General features: G+C 36.2%; 2 protein-coding genes across 3 annotated transcripts in view; one reads left to right on the top strand and one right to left on the bottom strand.

The window, feature by feature from the left end:
- Positions 1-1,563: 1,563 nt before the first annotated feature.
- On the bottom strand, positions 1,564-15,786 carry lztr1 (leucine zipper like post translational regulator 1). 2 transcript variants are annotated; one of them, XM_079813902.1, is made up of 21 exons: positions 15,533-15,786; positions 15,230-15,410; positions 15,070-15,132; positions 14,929-14,985; positions 14,749-14,828; positions 14,249-14,357; positions 14,074-14,154; positions 13,870-13,927; positions 12,589-12,728; positions 11,946-12,147; positions 11,038-11,148; positions 8,931-9,023; positions 8,716-8,811; positions 8,246-8,429; positions 7,269-7,438; positions 7,028-7,184; positions 6,788-6,914; positions 5,945-6,094; positions 5,487-5,592; positions 2,987-3,067; positions 1,564-2,555 (listed from the first exon to the last, which is right to left on the bottom strand). In XM_079813902.1, the coding sequence occupies exons 2-21, from the start codon at positions 15,397-15,399 to the stop codon at positions 2,439-2,441; spliced, it is 2,352 nt and encodes a 783-aa protein (XP_079670028.1). In that variant the 5' UTR covers positions 15,400-15,410; positions 15,533-15,786; the 3' UTR covers positions 1,564-2,438. The 2 variants fall into 2 exon arrangements, with proteins under 2 accessions (XP_079670028.1, XP_079670029.1); XM_079813903.1 differs by having other exon boundaries at positions 15,230-15,331; positions 15,533-15,742.
- Positions 15,787-16,003: 217 nt separating this feature from the next.
- Positions 16,004-20,309, top strand: part of pole (polymerase (DNA directed), epsilon) — a 30,709-nt gene continuing 26,403 nt past the window's right edge. The window contains exons 1-5 of the mRNA XM_079816299.1: positions 16,004-16,378; positions 17,690-17,825; positions 17,931-18,011; positions 18,549-18,593; positions 18,680-18,772. Of these exons, the coding sequence (XP_079672425.1) occupies positions 16,317-16,378; positions 17,690-17,825; positions 17,931-18,011; positions 18,549-18,593; positions 18,680-18,772 (417 nt within the window). The 5' untranslated portion in view covers positions 16,004-16,316. The remainder of the gene's footprint in view (positions 16,379-17,689; positions 17,826-17,930; positions 18,012-18,548; positions 18,594-18,679; positions 18,773-20,309) is intronic.

The raw sequence follows: 20,309 nt of genomic DNA, 5'->3' as shown, positions 1-20,309 counted from the left end.
GGTCATTATATGTACTTTATTTTGTGCATTATGCCCTTACTCGCGGTAAGGCTCAAATTTTTGGTGAATAAATAAAAAGCATGTCAGTACACTTGAATCAAATCCCGATATAGACTAGTGTCAGTGAATATTAAACAGCAAAAAGACTATTAAATATAAATCATGCATGTTCTGCGTATCTCTGATGAATGGCGCAGACGAAGTTTCATTTACCACACACACACACAGTCAAAATGAAGCACGAGGTGTTTTTAGCCTCTGCCGCCTCAATATATGAGGACATGAATCTATGAACTTCATCTCCAGAGTCACTTCACAAGCACTTTACCGTCTAATTTGAGAAAAACTATCGTCATAAATAATCATAACAGACCCGTCAAAATAAAGTTTAACTTGAAGAAATTGTTTTAATTTTAACAGTAAATCTGTTGTGCAGCACTTTGTTTGACAAATAAGTTTAATTTCATATGATTAAAATATTAAATTAAATGTTTTGCGCCTTCATTTGATTGCCAGAAAAATCACAGAATTTCTGAAGAAAAAAAATGTGTTTTATGAATATAAATAATTAAGACATTTTTGAAAATAAAAATGTAATTAAAACATTAAAATGGAATCATTAAAAAAATAAAATCAATCATCTTAAAACAGAAGACAGAGTTTAGTAACCCAAATATGAAAATTATACCATGATTTACTCACCCTCAAGTCATCCAAGGTGTATATGACATCCTTCTTTCAGACGAATAAAATCAGAGTTATATTAAAGGGGCTATATGCAACTTTTTCCCCAAAATAAACGTAACAATAGCCTTTTTATTTTACCATTTATGACTCAAACATCTCCTGATGAGCATACTGACACCTTGTCCGCTCACAGTGGGTGCACCTATAAGCCTGTATCCTATTTTTCCTATTCTCTGGCGGGTCGTCTTTTCCCGCGCTGTTTGCGGATGTGACGTCACCACCGCTGCGAGAGCGAGCAGAAAATAAGAGCAGTTCTGTTTTTTGGCCACAGGTGTCAGTCGCGAGTTTAAATTTCAGAAAAACGCATATAGCCCCTTTAAAAACGTCCTAGCTCTTCCAAGCATTATAATGGCATTGACTTGGTCATTTTTTAAGTGCATAAAAGGGCATCTATCCATCATTCAAACTGCTCCACATGACTCCGGGGGGTTAATAAAGGCTTTATGAAGTGAAGTGGCGCGTTTGTGTAAGAAAAATATCAATATTTAAAACGTTATAGACTAAAATAACTAGCTTCCGGCGGTCAGCGATACGCAAGTCGACTTGCGCTAAAAGAGTAACCCTTGACGCATGCGTACTGACGAACGCACGCAGAGGATAGAGAATACAAAACATCGGTCATGAATTAGAAGTCTCAAACTAGGATTTTTAAAAAGAAATGGCGGAGGATATCGATATAAGAGAAGAGTAATATTATAAATCACATTTCACAAAGGAAAAATGAATAGATACTTACAGATTTGTATACCATGATCCATCATCCACGGCAACTCCCCTCTCAACATGTGCACAAAAAAAATAAAGCCACAATACAGGCTGCTGATGTTGTACAATTTATTAAGGCATAGTTCCCACAGGACTAACAGAACATCTCAATGATTACAGTAAAGCATACATGAGTTGACTGTTGTTGTGTTGATCTGCTTATATAATTATGCCATAACTGCATAAATGACGAGCACTGACATAACTCACAACAACAGCAGCACAGAATCACTATAAGGCTCAGGAATAAATAAAGGACTATTATATTCATAAAGTGCAGTAGATCCAGATCCAGGTCATATTTAATTTTAATTTTTTTTTAAGAAAGAAAAAAATAAGAAATCATATTTTGCTTAAAGAATGAATATTATATGCATAGTGAAAAAACATCTAATTCTCATTTTGCAATTTTAATCATTTTTATTTATACACAGTGGTATTATTTGTACTTGTTGCGCTTTATTTTAATTTATTTAATTTACAAGAACCTGATTAAATCATTTATTGAAGAATAATTTGGCATTAAAAAAGGCAAAAAAAGAAAATAGGTGGCCATAAAATGAGTTCATTCTTTATGCAAAATAACATTCCACTTCAAATCCAAAGAAAAAAATAGAAAAGTCCCCTGGACATGTTTTTTGTGAAATCCATCGTAACGGGTGGTGTTTTCAAAGCTTTCATCATGTGGGACACATAATTGGATGTCTAATTAATCAACACTGTGGGCCGTCAACTGATTTGATATGCAGATTGTGCACTACCAAATAAAAGTATTTGCGCATTAAAACGAATGAAACTGGGGGGAGTGAAGCAGAATTATAAGGGTTGGGAGGAGGTGCTGGATGAAAAGGGAAGGAAATGGAGCAGAAGCGTTAATAAAAAAAAACTCATAAGGTATTGGATGGGACGTGAAAGGGGAGGAGAGACTATATATCAGAGCTCATCTCAGTGCACTGTTTGTCTGATATGTGTGATGCCAGCGAGTCAATGATGTCCAACAGCAGCGGTTGGCTGAGCGATCGCAAGTTGGGGAGCTTGGACACCTTCAGGGAAGGAAGGAGAACCAAAGAAATAAATGGTAAACAACACAGGCCATGCAGTAGACCGCAAATAAACAGCCAAACTTAAACTGATAAGCTAACGGGGCCAAATAGCACCAGGATGTCAAATTTGAGGAAATTATGTTCACAAAGGCACTCAATGGCATTTAAAAATACTATAATTGTTTAGTGTAACTGAAAGTGTGACAATTTATAACTATTGAAGTAAATTTGAGTGATTGATAACATGATAAATAGGTCTAAATGCATATCAATTTTGTCTTACAGTAGATAGTTAAAGATGTCTCCGTACTGAAAAAACAACCGCAGCTCGTAGAGGTTATCCACGTTGCAGTGAATATTTTGGTGACGTGTATTTACCCGTGGCGAGGTAGCCAGCACACGCTTAGAGCTGTGGTCAATAGCACACCCACCTTGGTGAACTGATGGACTATAATATGCAGGCAGTGTTTCTTCATGTCCAGAGCTTGAGTCTTGTCAGCCGCCTCCAAGATCTGAGGATAAAGAAGGGATGATAGCATGATGTGACTGCTGTTCTTTATCATCGAAGGGTTTAAACATTATGACATACACTAATGTTCAAAAGTTTGGGGTTAGTAAGATTTAATGTTTTTGAAACAAAATTCTCTTATGCTCACCAGGGTTCCTTCCTTCGTTCATCTCCGGAACACAAATTAAGATATTTTTGATGAAATCCAAGAACTCTCGGATGTACAAAAGCTAGATTTTGAGTACACACAAAAGTTTTCAGATTTATAAAACCATTAGTACGCCAGCACCTGCGCAAAAATCCCTTTATAAATCCCAGTCAGCAGAAAATTGTGCGTACGTGCATCTCCACCCCGTCTCCTATCCGAAATCCCCATAAATAGAGCTTGCAACACCTAGTTTTACTATGCATAACCTCATCTGCATATGATTTCCATGAATATTCCCATGGAATATCTTGTACCTTTGACAGTGTTAAACATGGTGTAATGTAGAGGGAATATGCATGGAAATGATATGCAGATGAGGTTATGCATAGTAAAACTAGGCGTTGAAAGCTCCAATTTGGTGATTTCGGGGAGGAGACGGGGTGGAGATGCACGTACGCACAATCTTCTGCTGACAGGGATTTATGCACAGGTTCTGGCATACGAATGTTTTTATAAATCTGAAAACTTTTGTGCGTACACAAAATCTAGCTTTTGTACGTGCGTACACACTTTTAGGATGAAGTCTACGGAAAGGTTTATAGATGAGACCCCTGGAAATTACTCAAATGTACTTTTCCAAACTGTGTAGGAACCCTGACTCACCAAGGTGGCAGAAACTTGATCAAAAATACAGTAAAAAAACTGTAATATTGTGAAATATTACAATTTAAAATTACTGTTTTCTACGTGAATATATTTTAAAATGTAATTTATTCCTGTGATGCAAAGCTGAATTTTCAGCATCATTACTCCAGTCTTCAGTGTCACATGATCCTTCAGAAATCATTCTAATATGCTGATTTGCTGCTCAAAAAATATTATTATTAAAGTTGAAAATAGTTGCGCTGCTTAATATTTTTGTGGCCATAATGTTTTTTCCAGGATTCTTTGATGAACAGAAAGTTCAGCATTTATTTGAAATATAATTTTTTGTAACATAAAAAAAACCTTTAAAGAGCACCTATCATGGAATTTTGAAATTTACCTTTCATGTAGTGTGTAACATAGATCTAAGTGAACAAAAACATCCTGCAAAGTTTGAAATATGACAGTTCACCATATATATAGTTATTTTCTTTCAAATGTAATAGTCGACTCTGAGTCATTTTTAAGAATCGTTAGAAGACCGAAGCTTTTTCTCTGACTAGATGACGTCAACTTGTCAAGTTATTTGAATACGATACACCCACTTATTGTGCTCCAAGACGCCAGTGAAAACTAGAAAACATCATGGCGACGAGACGCTGTGTTCTGAAGTGTCACTCAAAAGCAAACTTTTTTCATCTGCCCAAGGATGAGCATTTGAAGACTAAGTGGCTTGAAGACAAACCATACATCGTCGCGATTAAGTGTTTATTAGTCGTCAAATGTCTCTATTTTCATGTTTCGCGATCTCAGGAAGCTTTTATTATGGACTTCTATTATGGCACATGGTTCTTCTTCGTCTGTCTGTACCATATATTGGCTACATGTGCACAGAGCGCCCTCCGGCTGCCAGTATGAATTGAAAACAACACATAAGAGACTCCATCGCTCATGATTAGGATACATCTGCGCATTTTGAGGAAGTATTGAATAAAAAATACTCCTCTGTTTAGAAATTTGACACAGACATATGAGAATCTATCAATATGTCTCCTCATCTGCACACTTTTGAACTAAAAGCCTTGAGGGATGTTGATTTGTCGCGAGTCTTCGTGAGGAGAATAGAGGAGTTTTTTTATGAATGAGATCAGCTGAGGCTCATATTACAATCAAACGGTACAGACGCGATTTTCATATTCATAACTCCTGACACATATTAACAAATTACTGTCACTATAAGACTTTGATGGGCGTTCCGTTTCCGAAAATATCTGCACAGACTATACCAATCACAACTGACTGGGTCATCGGACCAATCACCGCAGATTAGCGTCACGTAAAGGCGGGGTTTTGAAAAGTGAATCACTAAAGGAATCATTTGAGAATCGCTGTCAAAACAGGTACAAATAAATGCATATTCTAAGAAAACTAAAGTCTTTTTTGTCATTGCATGCATGCAAAACTGTTGTTGGGGACTTCTAAAACAATATTTGGAACATTTTAAATGCCATGATAGGTGCTCTTTAATGTCACTATTTAATCAATTTAAATATATCCTTGCCAAATAAAAGTATACATTTCTTACTGACCTCAAACTTTTGAACGGTAGTGTATGATATATAATACATACCTGTAAGACATTCTCTACAGTAACGTTCATCTCCAGATTTTGCTTGCAGTAGGCCTGCAGTCTATTGTTGGAGAAACCGTAGTAATAAGGTGCTGCAAACAGGTATCTGTGCACTAGTTAAGGGCAAACACATCATTTAAAATTTGATACAGCTCAGGTCCCTCCTTCAATGGAATTCTTCAATCCGTTTCATCATCTGCCAGGTGAAAAATTACAAGTCTTGATCGTTAGCAAAAGTGACCAACTTCTCCTCAACAAAGCTACTCTATTTGAGGTATCATTCATGTCTCTAACATGTGAGGGATGGGTTTCATTGAAATGTTTGTTAATATGACAAATAAACATATAAAAATAATATAAATACAAAAGCATTACAACAAAGCATTACGCATGCTCTCAGAAAGAAAGATTGCACATCACAATATAAAATGTAGAACATGAAGCGGTAATGAGGATACAGTGAGTCCTCTGGAGGCATGTTGACGTCCCCATAATAAATGTAGCGCAGCATAGACTCAAAGGCCTGTGTACTAGGAACCATTTCACCTATTGAAATGTTCACTTGTCCGTCCTCTGGCATGAAGGAGCGGAACATGGCCTCAAAATAACTGAGAAAGAATTGAGGCAGTGATCAACTGGTAAATTAAAAGACAGTCAAAATGATCAAAACATGTTTGGAATGCCTTACTAGATTCTATTTATGTTGGAAAATTAAATAATAAAGTAATATGCAGTATGAATATTGTGCACTTTGCTCAAGAAATACCCAGATGACTTACTGCATAATCAAAGCAGTGTTATTATTGTTGTTAATTGAAAAAAATAAAACGTTAATTGATAATAAAATAAAATATTTAAAAAATAGTTTAAGGTTTGACGTACTAAAATGACCAAAAACTAAATGAAAAATAACGAAACAAAAACTGAAATAATAATACAAATAAATATTATATTAACATTAAAGAAATAATAAAACCAACAAAAAAGACTAAATGAAAATGGAAAATAAACACATTCAAAATATGAATAAACACTATAATCAATGACACTAAAATATGAGTACACTGCCGTCAACTTGACCTTCCACTTCCAGGGCGATGAATGAACCTGAAGTTATATTAACCGTTATTTATCTCATCAAGACTTTTAAAAATTGGAAGACTAAAAAAATTAAATCATAAGTGCATAAATGCATACTGCCCTACACGATTCATTTTAAAAAGTAGTATGCAGTAAATGTAGTTTAATACTATCTAGTATACAGTGTTGTTATAGGCCCTAGTGACTATGGTGTCCATTACCTGGAGCGAGCAGCAAGTATAGCCTTATGTGCAGGGCGTGGGTGACCATCTAGCAAAAGGATGATGTCACAGAACTCATGGCCCGCCCCCTCCAGACAAGCCTTCATGTCCTGCACCAGAGATGTGCCTGAAACAAAGAAACCGAATCATGATTTCTGGAGCCATATCCCTAATTTTAGATCTGTCTTGAAAGCGAATGTGCTTGCAAAGAAAGGTCAAAGAGTGTGTGCTTCTTTTCACCTATGTCCACCGGCTGATCCGAATAGATTCTGGGAGGAGGCTGCTGTTTGCGTCTCACTATCTCCACGATCAGCGGAGTGGACAGGTGCTCAAACTCTTTAGTCATGATGACCTGGTTAAAGTGACTCTCCTTGACCACAAAGTTCAGGCAATGTTCCTGTGGGATGGAAATATAGATACAGAAGAGAATTTGACTTTCTAACAAGGTTAAGTTTGTGTTCCGGTGTGTCTTCAACTTTACCTTGAGCTGGTCCAGCTGAAGTTTATTTGCGTTTTCACACACACTCAGGACGTTCTGCAGATCGACCGATGCCTCAATGTACTGAACACAAAGCTGCTCCAGTCTGGACAGTTTAAAACTCAAAGCAAGTTTATAAACGTCCATGATCAACAGCACATCCTGCACATGACCTTGTGGAGAGAGAAAAGGAAGACTCTTACTGTAGATGAGTGCTTTAAAATATGACCCTATGACAGCCTCTGTGCCTTTTATTAAAGTGCCCCAATTATGCTATTTTAAAGGTTTCTAATTTTGTTTTGGAGGTTTTCTGCAATAGGTTTACATGCATCCAAGGTCAAAAAACAACATTTCTCTCATAGTTTCTAAAACAGTTCAATCAAGGATTTGGTCTCTCTAAACCACTCCTTTCCGAGAGCCTACTCTGCTGTGATTGGTCAGATGGTTCAGTCTGTTGTGATTGGTCTATGCTTGCAGTATGTCGGAAACCAAACACCATTACCATATCTGAATTTCAGCTCCCGAGGCTTCCCCAAAACTTGATACACAGTAATACGAACAGTAACAATGGCGTCGGTTTTACCGCATCAATTCGAGCGAGAGTCCTGATTCTTTGGAAGTCCCAGCAATGTGGATTTGCTTTGGCAGCTCAGAAAACAGCATCTTCTCGACATGTCGACAAGACAATTCAAACTCTTCCAGTCTCAGCTACAACTACAGTGTTTGAGAGCGAGTCAAAGTAGACGTTGTTCGCAGGAGGCAAATGAAGACCATAAACTGGCATTTTGAAAATTTGCTACAAGCGTACATAGGTTTGTGCAGGAAGTAAGACTGGAATTACTTTTTTTGGGGAGAGACAATAACTCCATTTATAGTGCACTTGCAGACTCACAGCAGAAAGGTTATATGCGAAAAAAGAATAATAGGGGCACTTTATGCCGATCTACAGAAGGCATTTCTTAAGAGATGATGTAACTTACCTCTACGTGGATACTGTATCTTGTCTGTATACAAGAACTGCATCAAAACCTCAAATGGTTGAGCATCTGCCTCTCTGATTGACACTTCCAATAAAGGAAGACCCCTTGAGGGCCTTCCAGAGTTGTCCTTCTGACTGCCAGGGACAGGCTCCTCACTTTCCTCATTGCATTCGAGTTTACTCTTCTACAAAAAGAGGCCAAATATTATTTACATCCTGATTAGCCAAAATTAAAATGTTTTGGAAAGGAATTGAATGTAACTAAACATCTACAAAAACATTTAATATTCAATAAACATTTATTAATATATATATATTTTTTTTTAAACAATATTTGACAATAGGGAATAGGACAATATGGTAAAAGGAAGAAAAACACTCACAATCATGTTTTATCAAGATTGTAGATATACATTACATTTTAAATGTGCACATTTAAAAAAAAAAAAAGGAAAAAGGAATTAAACAGACCTGTTTCTGTCGATCTCTCGCCTGTAGAATCTTCTTTCTGAGCCACTTGCAGCGAGCTGTTACAATGGCAATATGACCCAGGACCTTCTCCTCCCTCTGTAAAAAGAAAATTAAAAGAGGTGATTTATTGCTAAAACTAAAATGTTGCCAATGATTCAGAATGACAGTGTGTATCCAATAAAAACATGTAATTGTTTTTTACAAGACAAACTAACCTCCCCCAATATAAACTCTACATCACAGAACTGACGGTTTTCCCACAGTTTCCCATAGTCCTCATGAAGCGTGCACTTTGGATAACATGAAAACTAGAGGGGGGAAAAAGAACAGTTATATAAATAATATAGGATGTGTCTCATTCAGTTCCCTAGCTCGTGAATCAGTATATCGGGCACTAGTGAGGACAGTAAAAGACGCTGGCTCACTACACATTGGGACACTGATGATGATGACTATTTTCAGCGACGTGACGTCCTCACTGTACAACATCATATTTATGAACAAAAGCAGAGCTGATATCTTTCTGACATTACTTGTAATGTTATTTAAAGTACATTATGATAAATCTTTGCTTGTTACTAGGGCTGCAACTAACGATTATTTTGATAATCGATTAGTTGGTCAATTAATCGGATAAAGGCCTGGGTTTTTTTTGGGGGGGGGGGGGGGGGGGTAAAACACACTGTTACACATCCTGTCTAACGCTGTCCTTCAAACAAATGTGCTATGAAAACACACATAGTGAATATATCTACTATTACATACATTACCCTTGGTTTTACAATGAACAAAACAAACAATAATAATAATAATAAATAAATAACAGGGTTATTTTAGTTATTTAATGGTAAACACAAATTAACCATTGTTTTGCTTCAAATCCATAGTTTAACTATATGGTATTTGTGTGGTTATACAAATGGTTATCAATACTGCATATTTTTTGTAAGGGTATGTTTGTGCTATACATTATGTACAAAAAAAAGTTACTAAGCAAATCCCTACATTAAAATTATATTAAAGAAAGAAAAAAAATACAAACTCAGTGGTACCGCATAAGATGAATGTTCTGCAGGAACACACACACACACACACACACACACACACACACACACACACACAAACACTCTCTCTCTCTATGGACACAGTACCTGTTACTGTCATTTCATTATCCTGTAGAAACTTCTTACATGTATATTCAATTACACGCCATTATCCCTTTACAGTTACTACTCTCATAAAATACTTGAATTAAATGTTGACTTTTAAAACTAAATTTAGCGAGTAAAGCAGATATTGCAGCTACATGAACGTTTTTGCACTGAATATTAATCGTCTCCCTCTCTAAAGCGTTCTGTCTGTTTGACGCGCATGTGCATGCGCGCACCCACTGCGCCGGCGCTCGTTCAGTGAAGTTACTATCAGGACCAGGACGCTCTTTCATGCAAAAAGGAAATACTTGCGTGAATTAGTAACATTTACAGATGAGGATATAACTGCAGTTCTCTATATAGAGGATATAACCTGTAAAATGAACGTTTTGCGCTGAGGCTGCAGACGCATACACACATCTGTTATGACAGGGTATGTTAAACGCTAATGTATTCGCTTGAAGCTTAAAATAAACAATTCTGAGGTTTTGGGCACTTTGATCACGTCCCTTTCCTGCATCCGTTCACTCGGTTTCCACTCCACTATTTCTAGATCCACATTTTGTCCCCTGTGTGGCTCATTACTGCCACACTTTGGTCACCACAGATTTAAAATATGCACGAAATGAGCGGCTTACGGCAAATAAAAGTTTTTTACCAACTAATCGATGACTAAATTAGTTGACAACTATTCTAATAATCGATTTTAATCGATTAAATCGATTAGTTGTTTCAGCTCTACTTGTTACATATACATGCAACATTTCAGCTGTAAATAAATTATAAATGTTAGCTAGATTGTGTTCATTACCTGTCTAACAATGTATGTTTATGCTGAAATATAACAAAATAATGGTTTCTGTTTTTAAAAACACGTCGGTCATTATGTGTAGTGAGTTGGCTAACGTGATTTGAGTTTCGCACTTCAGAACTTCCGTTAAGGGAGCATAGTGAGCATCGATGCACCCTGGGTTTTGCGGTGCATTGTGGGACTTTTTAGGGAGCAAACATTTCGGTGCACTGGAAGGATTCTGCGATTGAGACAGCCCTTAAAATGGCCAACTCCCTGATCAGTGCCCTGACTACTGAACTAGGGAGCTGATTGAGACGCACTCATAGTGTTTAACTCAATTAGACAAAGCAGAAGTATTTCTGGCGGTCAAGCACTCACCTGAAATCTGTACATTTCTCCACTGCGTACATTATTGTCCACAGTCCCACCAAAGATGTACATGGCATCATGGATAACAGCCGCTGCATGGAACAGCCTCCCACTCGGCAGCTGGGAGAAACAGTTTAAAATGATCATTTACAAAGAACAAACACACCACAAACTAAAAGGAAAACCCTTTTTCCCAAACTACAAGGGAACTCGATTAACTCATCAAAATGAATGGTGAAAACATCCACAATTGAGTCATATATGTTTATGATGATATTATGAATTTATAGGTACAGCCAAAGCCATAATTGTTCAGATTTATTTCAATTAATTAAACTGCATGTGTTTTTACATGGCTAGGCTACAAACAAATACATTACCATTCAAAAGTTTGGGATCGGTAAGATTTTTTAAATGTTTTTGAAAGAACTCTATTATGCTCACCATTATTATGCTGCATTTATTTGATCAAAAATACAATAAAAACAGTAATATTGTGAAATATTATAACAAATTAAAACAACTGTTTTCTATCTGAATATAGCTAATTTAATTTATTCCTGTGATGACAACTGGACTTTCAGCATCCAGTCTTCAGTGTCACATGATCCTTCAGAAATAATTTGAATATGCTGATTTACTGTCCAAGAAACATTTTAGCCTCTTGAACAGATTAATAGAAAGTTCAAAAGAACAGCATTTATTTAAAAAAAAATTATTTGTAACATTATACATTTCTTTACCATCACTTTTGGTCATTTTAATGCATATTTGCATTTATCTCTTACTGTCCGCAAACTTTGGTAGTGGTACTGTAGTGTATGTTAACAAACATTTTTTTTCAATGGGAATATTATAGATTTGCTGTAATTATGTTAGCTGGTGTTTTCCTCAAATTCCTCTGTGTTCTGTCATACCTCACTGTCAGTGCTGGGCTGAATGACCTCCCAGGTCTGCGAGTCCACATCATAGCAGTGCAGTTCATTGGGTAGAGTGTTGTCTGCCGCTCCTCCAAACACATACAGGTGACGGTCAAACGCCACCATGGTGTGTCCATAGCGTCTCTGAGGGGGCGGAGGGGAGCCACGCAGTAGGTGCTCAGTTGGGATACGGGTCCATCTGTGGAAAAAAATACATTGCTAATTGAGTACAACAACTTTATAGTTCCTCTTTACTTACCACTGAACATAATTAAAACAACACTGAACTGAATTGAGCTGAATAATGACACTATTGTCTGCTGTAGAGCTGAAATTGAGGTTGGTTCATAACTGAAGTCTGCAAAAATGACACTGTTATTTTCCTGTTTATTACCGTGAAGCTTCTTTGAAACAATCCGGCTGTGTTTCCCAAAAGCATAGTATGCTTAAGTTGATCATAGACACCATCGTTGGTAATTGTTCTACGATCAACTTAGGCATACGATGCTTTTTGGGAAATGTAGCCCTGTATTGTATAACTCATTAAATAAATAAAAGTGACTTGAAATAATCAAAACTTGTGTACATACAGTATTACACATAAAATGACATTCATCAATGTGCTTTCTGCCATGCTCACATGTGGCCTTTGAATTCAAACTGAAAGAGGTTGTTGGTGATCTTTGCTCCACTCTGACCAGAGAAGACAAACATTTTATCCCGACATACGGCTACTGGGAAGTTACAACAGGAGGGTGGGATTTCACCACTTTGTTCAATCTAGAAGAAACAATGAAAGCGGTACATCAGAAACATGTTATTATGCATTTTATAAGCTTAAAGGTGAACACAAACTCTTAAAGGGATAGTTCACCAAAAAATAATAATGTTGTCATTAATCAAAGGTGCACTATGTAACTTTTCCGTCCGCTAGAGGTTGCTTATTCAAAACAAAGGCATAGCTTGATGACGCCAAGTTTGAGCGCAAAATCTTGGCACAGTGAAAAAGAATCGGGATAGGACTTAAGGCAGAAATCATGTTAATGGATGCGATTATTAACGTTACAGCTCTGCTTCATATGTTAGTATGAAATAGAGCAGGACCGAGTGTTGTGGGAGCTGAGCAAGGCCGCAGGAGCAATTGTTAATAAGATGAACGCAACACACGGTTTGCAAGCAGCGGGACTTTTATCAAGCCACAGTCACCGGCGCCATTTCTGCTTTTCTGGTCATGAGTATGAGGTAACGCAGCTCTATTTATCATATTAGATACATCTGAGTGTGTTGAAAATTATGTTATGACGTTACTCTGTGCGTTCGCTCGGCGGCTGCTTTGACACTTGTTGCACACTGCAGTAAGAATAAAGCATTTTTGCAAAATAAAACGGTAAACCGAGGGTTACGCAGATTTGACGCAATTGACAGGCGACTCCCTCACACGTCCCGGTTCCTTGGTTAAAATAGCAATTTTCTCACGATTTACAAATAGTTGGAAACATTTGGGATATTGTAAGTACTCAACTGAACAAAATATATAACACTGGCCTTGTGGTTTTTGGATATTTTACTGAAAATGTTTTACATATTGCAGCTCTAATTCTGTTTTTTATCATATAAAGCGATCGTGTCTCTTCATAAAATTTTGGCTAAACCACTAAATTCATATGGATTATTTATTTTAAGCGTCAAAGTGGTAGATACACAGACTGTCAATGGAGAGTACAGAAAGCTCTCAGATTTCACCAAAAAGATATTAATTTGTGTTCCGAAGATGAACGAAAGTCTTAAGGGTTTGGAACGACATGAGGGTGCGTAAATGATGACAATTTTCATTTTTTGTATGAACTATCCCTTTAAGTAAAAGCTTAAAGTCAAATAATAATTAGACAATTTTTTTAATTAAACATGCAAAGATAGTCACCTCTTCCCAGCATGCCTGCTCACGATCCTGAAGACTGATGGTCCACATGTCATTCAGCCTGTTGAAAACAAAAAGGGTTCATTTATATATTAACAGTAACATTTAAAAAAAGTCCTATAGTTTTAAGTTGAAATAGAATTGTTTGTTACAACAGATTTAAATTTGCCATTCAACGCTTTGTAAAGAGGGGAATAGCATGCTTGCCTGGCATTTCCATCATATCCAGCAAAAATCCAGAGTTTGTCGTTATATACCGTGGCTCCATGAGCCGATCTGGCAACCAGACTGGAACATAAAAAAACAAAAAAGCATTAAACAAAACTGTGTCAGACAGACAATAACACAACAACAGAAAATATAATAGTTGAAAACAATTTACCGTCCCTCCACCTTCCATTCTGTCCACTGCCCGGTAGCAAATTTGTACTCAAATAGATCATTTTTGTTTTTCAAGTTAGAGTTTGAATAGATGTCTCCAGTGTAACCCCCTAAAATTACCAGCACAAATACATTACGCATACAGGAAAGGAAAACACAACACATTGAATCAATGAATTAATTAATTGAATCAACATTGAACTGACTCGACCTGATTAATGACACTATAATTTTCTTCTGTAGAGCTGCTTATAACTGAATTGAACTTGTTTCATTATTTCATAACTAATGAACGTTACACAATCATTGAACTGACTTGAGCTAAATAATGACACTTTTGTCTTTGCTTTACAGCAAATTTGAAAGTCTCATATTTGATGAAGTTGCATAATAGATTCTGTTATTTTCCTGTTTATTACTGTGAAGCTGCTTTGAAACAATCTTTATTGTATAATGCACTTTATATAAATAAAAGTGATTTGACTTTCCATTGATACCTACCAAACACAAACATGCTGCTTCCATACACAACTGCAGAATGATGATATCTTGGCGCTGGTGGGGTGCCAGTAGTAAACGCCCTATTCAATTATATAAATTCATGTTAGAGGCTACATAAAACCCCAAACAAACATATTCAAACACATGCACCACCAAGCGATTTACACATATAATGCTCACCGACACCACGAGCAGTCCTTCACATCAAACCGCAAAAGGTCATTAAGCATGTTCTTGCTGTAAGAAATTATCACCAGGGTGAGATCTTTCTGCATCTTTGGAGAGAAAGGAAAACCAGTGGAGGAAAACCAAAACACTCACCCATTGTCACCTCCAAAAACATAGATGGCATCCCTGTATGCCACAACAGTGTGTTTGCTACGTCTGCAAGAAACAAAACCCATTATACATTGTTTTCACAGCTGAAAACAAAACATCTTGTTGTTAAAAATTGAGAAAAACTTATAAATAAATAGTGTACCTTGCACCCACAAACTCATCACATGGTGGCAGCCTCCTCCAGCGGTGGACAGTCTCAAAAGGCCCGAAGTTGAGTGTCAAATACTCAACACTGTCAGAGCAGCTGTGGTCAAAATCAACACTGGGAGCAACTTTAGATTTACAAGACATGGCTCCAGGAAACCATGACATTCAGTTTACATCTAACAAGGTTTGGTCCAGCCGAGGGACCAAGACAAAAGAAAAATAATTAACTTGTTTGTAGGTTGTCGGACGGTTTGAATTGTTTTGGGATCATATGAACCATGATTGTTTACAATCTTACCTTCAATTCGACTAACGTTAGCTAGCTACAAGTGTATCTGATCGTCTGCCATGTTTGTAATACTCTAAACGTCAAATAACAATCGTAAAACCTTAAATGAACATAAAATGTTACATTAAAAACGTCGATATGACAGAAGGGAATAATATCATGGAATATATACAGATAAGAATGATATCTCTTCTAGCTCCTGTGTACATCGTCAAGGGAGGAGACGAGACAACTTGACATGCGCAGATACACAGCTTTGAATGGAGGAGAGCACAGTAGACGTCATCAAAAATCGTTATAAAAAACACACACAAATATAATTATTCATATTTTTATTCGCCACCATTAATATTTTGTAATGCGCACACATAAATGTACAAATTTTAAGACAAACTAAAATAAATAGAAAACGAGCATAAGTAAAAACGTAAGCATTTTCATTGGTTGGAATTATGAGGGGCGGGATCAAAGCAGGAAGGTGACTGGATCTCGCGGCAACAACACAAAACGCGCCAAATTTCTACGTCGGCACAGTATGAACAACGGAAATATATATTTACAGTAATAATCTGTGTACCGGTGGCAACGCGAATTGTGTTTAAATTTATAAGGACACATACGTTTTTTTATCGTTGTTTGGAGCACATTAGTGACATTCATGCGAACAAGAAGGTCTAATATTAGGTGCCTCGCGCTGAAAGTGTGAGAAAAGTGTGAAAGAGGGACGCTTTTAACTAACACGTTCTCCTGTATTTGCTGACTGATTTGAGAGTCTTGCAGTCTCTTGTCAGCTATGGTTTTACAAAACAGTGGGCGATATAAATCAGAACGAAGTGGGGATCAGGACAACCAGCAGTAAGTGTGTATAATGTTGACATATTTCAGCCTGTAATGTTTCAATGGTAATTCAGTGGTTAGTACTAGTTATAAAGTAAGGGCAATCTGTGGTAAAGCAGACAGCTGTTGTTGGGTAGTTGACAAATAACCATTTCTTCTTGTTTTTAATCGCTTTTTTGCAGTTTACTTAAAGTGTCCCGGTAGTTAGTGTGTATATATATATATATGTATATATGTATGTATATGTGTGTGTGTGTAAGTGAATGGATATATATATATATATATATATATATATATATATATATATATATATATATATATATATATATATATATATATATATATATATATATATACACACACACACTTTTATGGTTTTTATTAATATTTTGAAAGTTTTATTTGAATATTTTCATTTTATATTTTAAGTTTTAGTAATTGTTATATGCTTTTGTCATTTTTTTATGTATCTAAATTTAAAAAAAATTCAGTTAGTAACTTGTTTAATTTTTAAATATATTTTAAGTTTTTATTTCTTTATTACATTTAACAAAAAAATAGTTTTAGCTAATGATAACATAATATATTTTCAGCTTATATTTTAAGTTTTAGTATTGATGTGCTTTTGTAATTTTGTAATATTTCTAAATTGTTTATTTATTTGTATTTCAGTTAGTAACTTTAATACTTACATTTTTTCATATTTTTTAATTTAGTCTTTATTACATTTAACAAAAGAATACAGTTTTGTTTAACGATAACACATCAAATTATTTTTAGTACAAATATTACATTCAATGTCTCCATTAATATGAAGTCATAACTGAATGTTAGATGATTATCCAAGAATTAGGAAAACGTGTTACCTCAAAAATAGCTTGACACTGTTTATTTATTTTATTTTATTTATCCTTTATTTAACCAGGAGTATCCCTTTGAGATATTGCTATCTCTTCTTCCAGAGAGACCTGGTCAAGACGACAGCACATACATTTTCACACAGAGAATCACAAAAATAACAATAAAATATCACAAAATACCAATGCCACAAATTATATTATACTATACATTTAATCAAATCAACTGTGCTGTCACTGTTTGTAATGTCAAGCCGACAACTTCTTTTTAGTTTGGTAGAATTGACCGAGATTGAAAACAAATCCTGCAATCTTTCAGTTTACCAGCATAGACTCATATTTAGTAGAACATTATCTCTTCTCTGAATCTGTCTCTCATTGTTTGCTTTGACTGCTTTTGCAATTGTCAAAATGTCTGTTGAATGTTGACGACAGGTTTTGTTGCAGTGGATTTCATGTTGTTGGTTTTTAGGGATGATGCGTCTGCTTTGTCCGCTGTCAAGCGGCTGGAGCGCAGTCAGTTCACTGATGGGATGGACGAGCGCTTTGGCTTTGATCGGATGAAGGAGCCTGGTGAGAAAACAGGATGGCTAATCAACATGCACCCGGTAAGAATGAATGTCAGACATTCAAACGTAATCGTAATTAGATGATAACTGGTAATCTTGCCAATATCGTGACGGTTGTTTTTAACATTATGTATTTCTTCTCAGACTGAGATTCTGGATGATGACAAGCGGATGATCAGTGCTGTGGACTATTACTTCATACAGGAAGATGGAAACAGATTCAAGGTGTGATATTACAGCAGTTTGCAAATATAAATATTTCTTTCTTTCAAATGTAATATTATAGGTTTCTATGGAAGCTTGTTTCCGCCACAGAATAATAAAAAAAGGTAATTGTGACTTTTTTTCTCACAATTCTGACTTTTTTCTCAGAAGTGTCTGATATAAAGTCGCAATTACGAGTTATAAAGTCAGAATTGCGAGATATCAAGGTACAATTCTGAAGGAAAAAATGACTGACTTTTTTCTCAGAATAGCGTGTTTATATCTCTCAATTCTGACTTTATATCTCGCAATTACGACTTTATCACAAAATTCTGAGGAAAAAAAGTCAGAATTGTGAGAAATGTGAGATAAAATGTCACAATTACCTTTTTTATTTTTTATTCTGTGGCGGAAACAAGCTTCCATTGGTTTCTCCACTTCTTAAAACATGTATTTTCATCCTTTATAACATGATCATAAAGCAGGTCGAGAATGTTATGTTGACAAGAGGTCCTGAATCACCTGATGATGTAAGTTTCTCTTTTTGTGTCCCCACAGATTGCTCTACCCTATAAGCCGTATTTCTACATAGCAACTAAAAAGGTGAGTTTAAGCTTTTTTACTGAAGTGAAAACATTTAGCGTTGGATGGATTGAATGGTACTGTATGTCTTTTTGTGTCTGTTAAAGAACTGTGAAAGAGAGGTTATCTCCTTCCTGTCAAAGAAGTTCCAAGGGAAAGTTGCGAAGCTTGAAGTTGTCCCGAAGGAAGATTTAGATCTGGTAAGTAAAGTTCTGTCGTGCGTTATTTTATACTGATTTGTTTGCATCATTTATGTTCCTGATAGGCAAGGCAATGCAAGACACTTTATTTATAAAGCACAGTTAAAACAACAGTTATTTGTCCAATGTGCTGTACATTATAAAACATATGCAAAAAGCAAGCTTACACAAAGACCATCAGGGTTTTAGCATATCTCTAAAGCCCGAGACACACTGCACAATTTTTGGCGTTCCCAGATGAAAGATTGCCATCGTGAAACAATTGTGGCGATTTCTATGATCATGGCTCCTAATCGTTGGTCCTATGGCGTTCAGTGAGAGAGACGTTCAAAGACGGCCGTTTTCACAGTCTTGCGACCAAAGAAAGCCTACGATCATTTTCTGTAGTGATGCACCGAAATGAAAATTCTGGGCCGAAACCGAAAATTTAGGATGCACTTGGCCGAAAACCGAAACTGAAGCCGAAAATGGCTTCTTTTAAAAACATATATGTATATATATATATATATATATATATATATATATATATATATATATATATATATATATATATATATATATATATATATATATATATATATAAATATAAATTGCTTGCATTTAATGGATCTGAAATGAAAAAATCAGGAACCAATAGAATAATCAAACTTTTATTAAGTTGCATAACAACCTAAAATATGTTTAACAATAAATATAAATATTAATACCAAATAGGCCTAATATCAGGCTATTCTTCAAGTTTTATGTTCCATCAAATAAAATAGTTTTTTAACAGTTGTGCAAAAAAAGATCCACAATTATCTGAATAACTGCACACAAAATCACAGAATGGTTCTCATTAAGAACATGAGATGCTGCACTGAAATAGTCTCTCACTGTCTGTCACTGTTCTCCTGGTAAAAGGGCATTTGGGGGGTAAAATACGTGTTTTTTTTTGGCAAGGTTGCCTGCTAAAATTCGCATTCCTGGGTCTAAATATCACATAATTGGGGTCGCTTCAACCCGCGGACATGGAAAAACATCCCGCGGACTTGGCAACACTGCTTGGGGCAGATAAATAACTGCGTGCAATCCGCGCAAGCAATGGAAAGCGGCCTTCGTTCGCACGCCAGTAGTCAAGGGATTGTCGCTTCTGGCAATGGGTAGTTCAGCTGGATACGTCTCTATTTGTTCTCATACCGCTGACATGCTTAATCTTTGATAGGCAGACGCTTCGCGTGATAACAGCTCGACCGTGAGTGAAACCTAAGAATTGCGCACGGATGGGAGGGGCGGGTGACATAGATTTTCGGGTTACGTTTTAGCCTGGTTTTTTTTTTATTTGTCCCGAAACCGATAATGGCATTTTCGGCGGCCGAAATTTCGGTGCACCATTAATTTTCTGACAGTATCAGAAATCAGCATGATTATCTCACAGTGTGTTTGCTGCTACGGCCTACGTCTACTGACCAGCCAATAAAAATGCGACATGACGCTAAAACTAACTTTTCTTTTTTTCAGCACACATAAAACAACAACTGCCAAAATGTGATTCATC

Source organism: Gobio gobio (assembly GCF_949357685.1).
Source record: "Gobio gobio genome assembly, chromosome: 4".
Taxonomy (NCBI): Eukaryota; Metazoa; Chordata; class Actinopteri; order Cypriniformes; family Gobionidae; genus Gobio; species Gobio gobio.
This window is presented reverse-complemented; position numbering and strand designations above follow the sequence as displayed.

What these genes read in the sequence shown, in the direction of transcription:
- lztr1 (XM_079813902.1), bottom strand. Translation starts at nt 15,399, where the DNA reads ATGTCATGGTTTCCTGGAGCCATGTCTTGTAAATCTAAAGTTGCTCCC. An exon ending in ATGCCTCCAGAGGACTCACT is followed by an intron (nt 5,593 to 5,944) that starts GTATCCTCATTA and finishes ACTAGTGCACAG; the next exon opens with ATACCTGTTTGCAGCACCTT. An exon ending in CTGTAGAGAATGTCTTACAG is followed by an intron (nt 3,068 to 5,486) that starts GTATGTATTATA and finishes CTTTATCCTCAG; the next exon opens with ATCTTGGAGGCGGCTGACAA.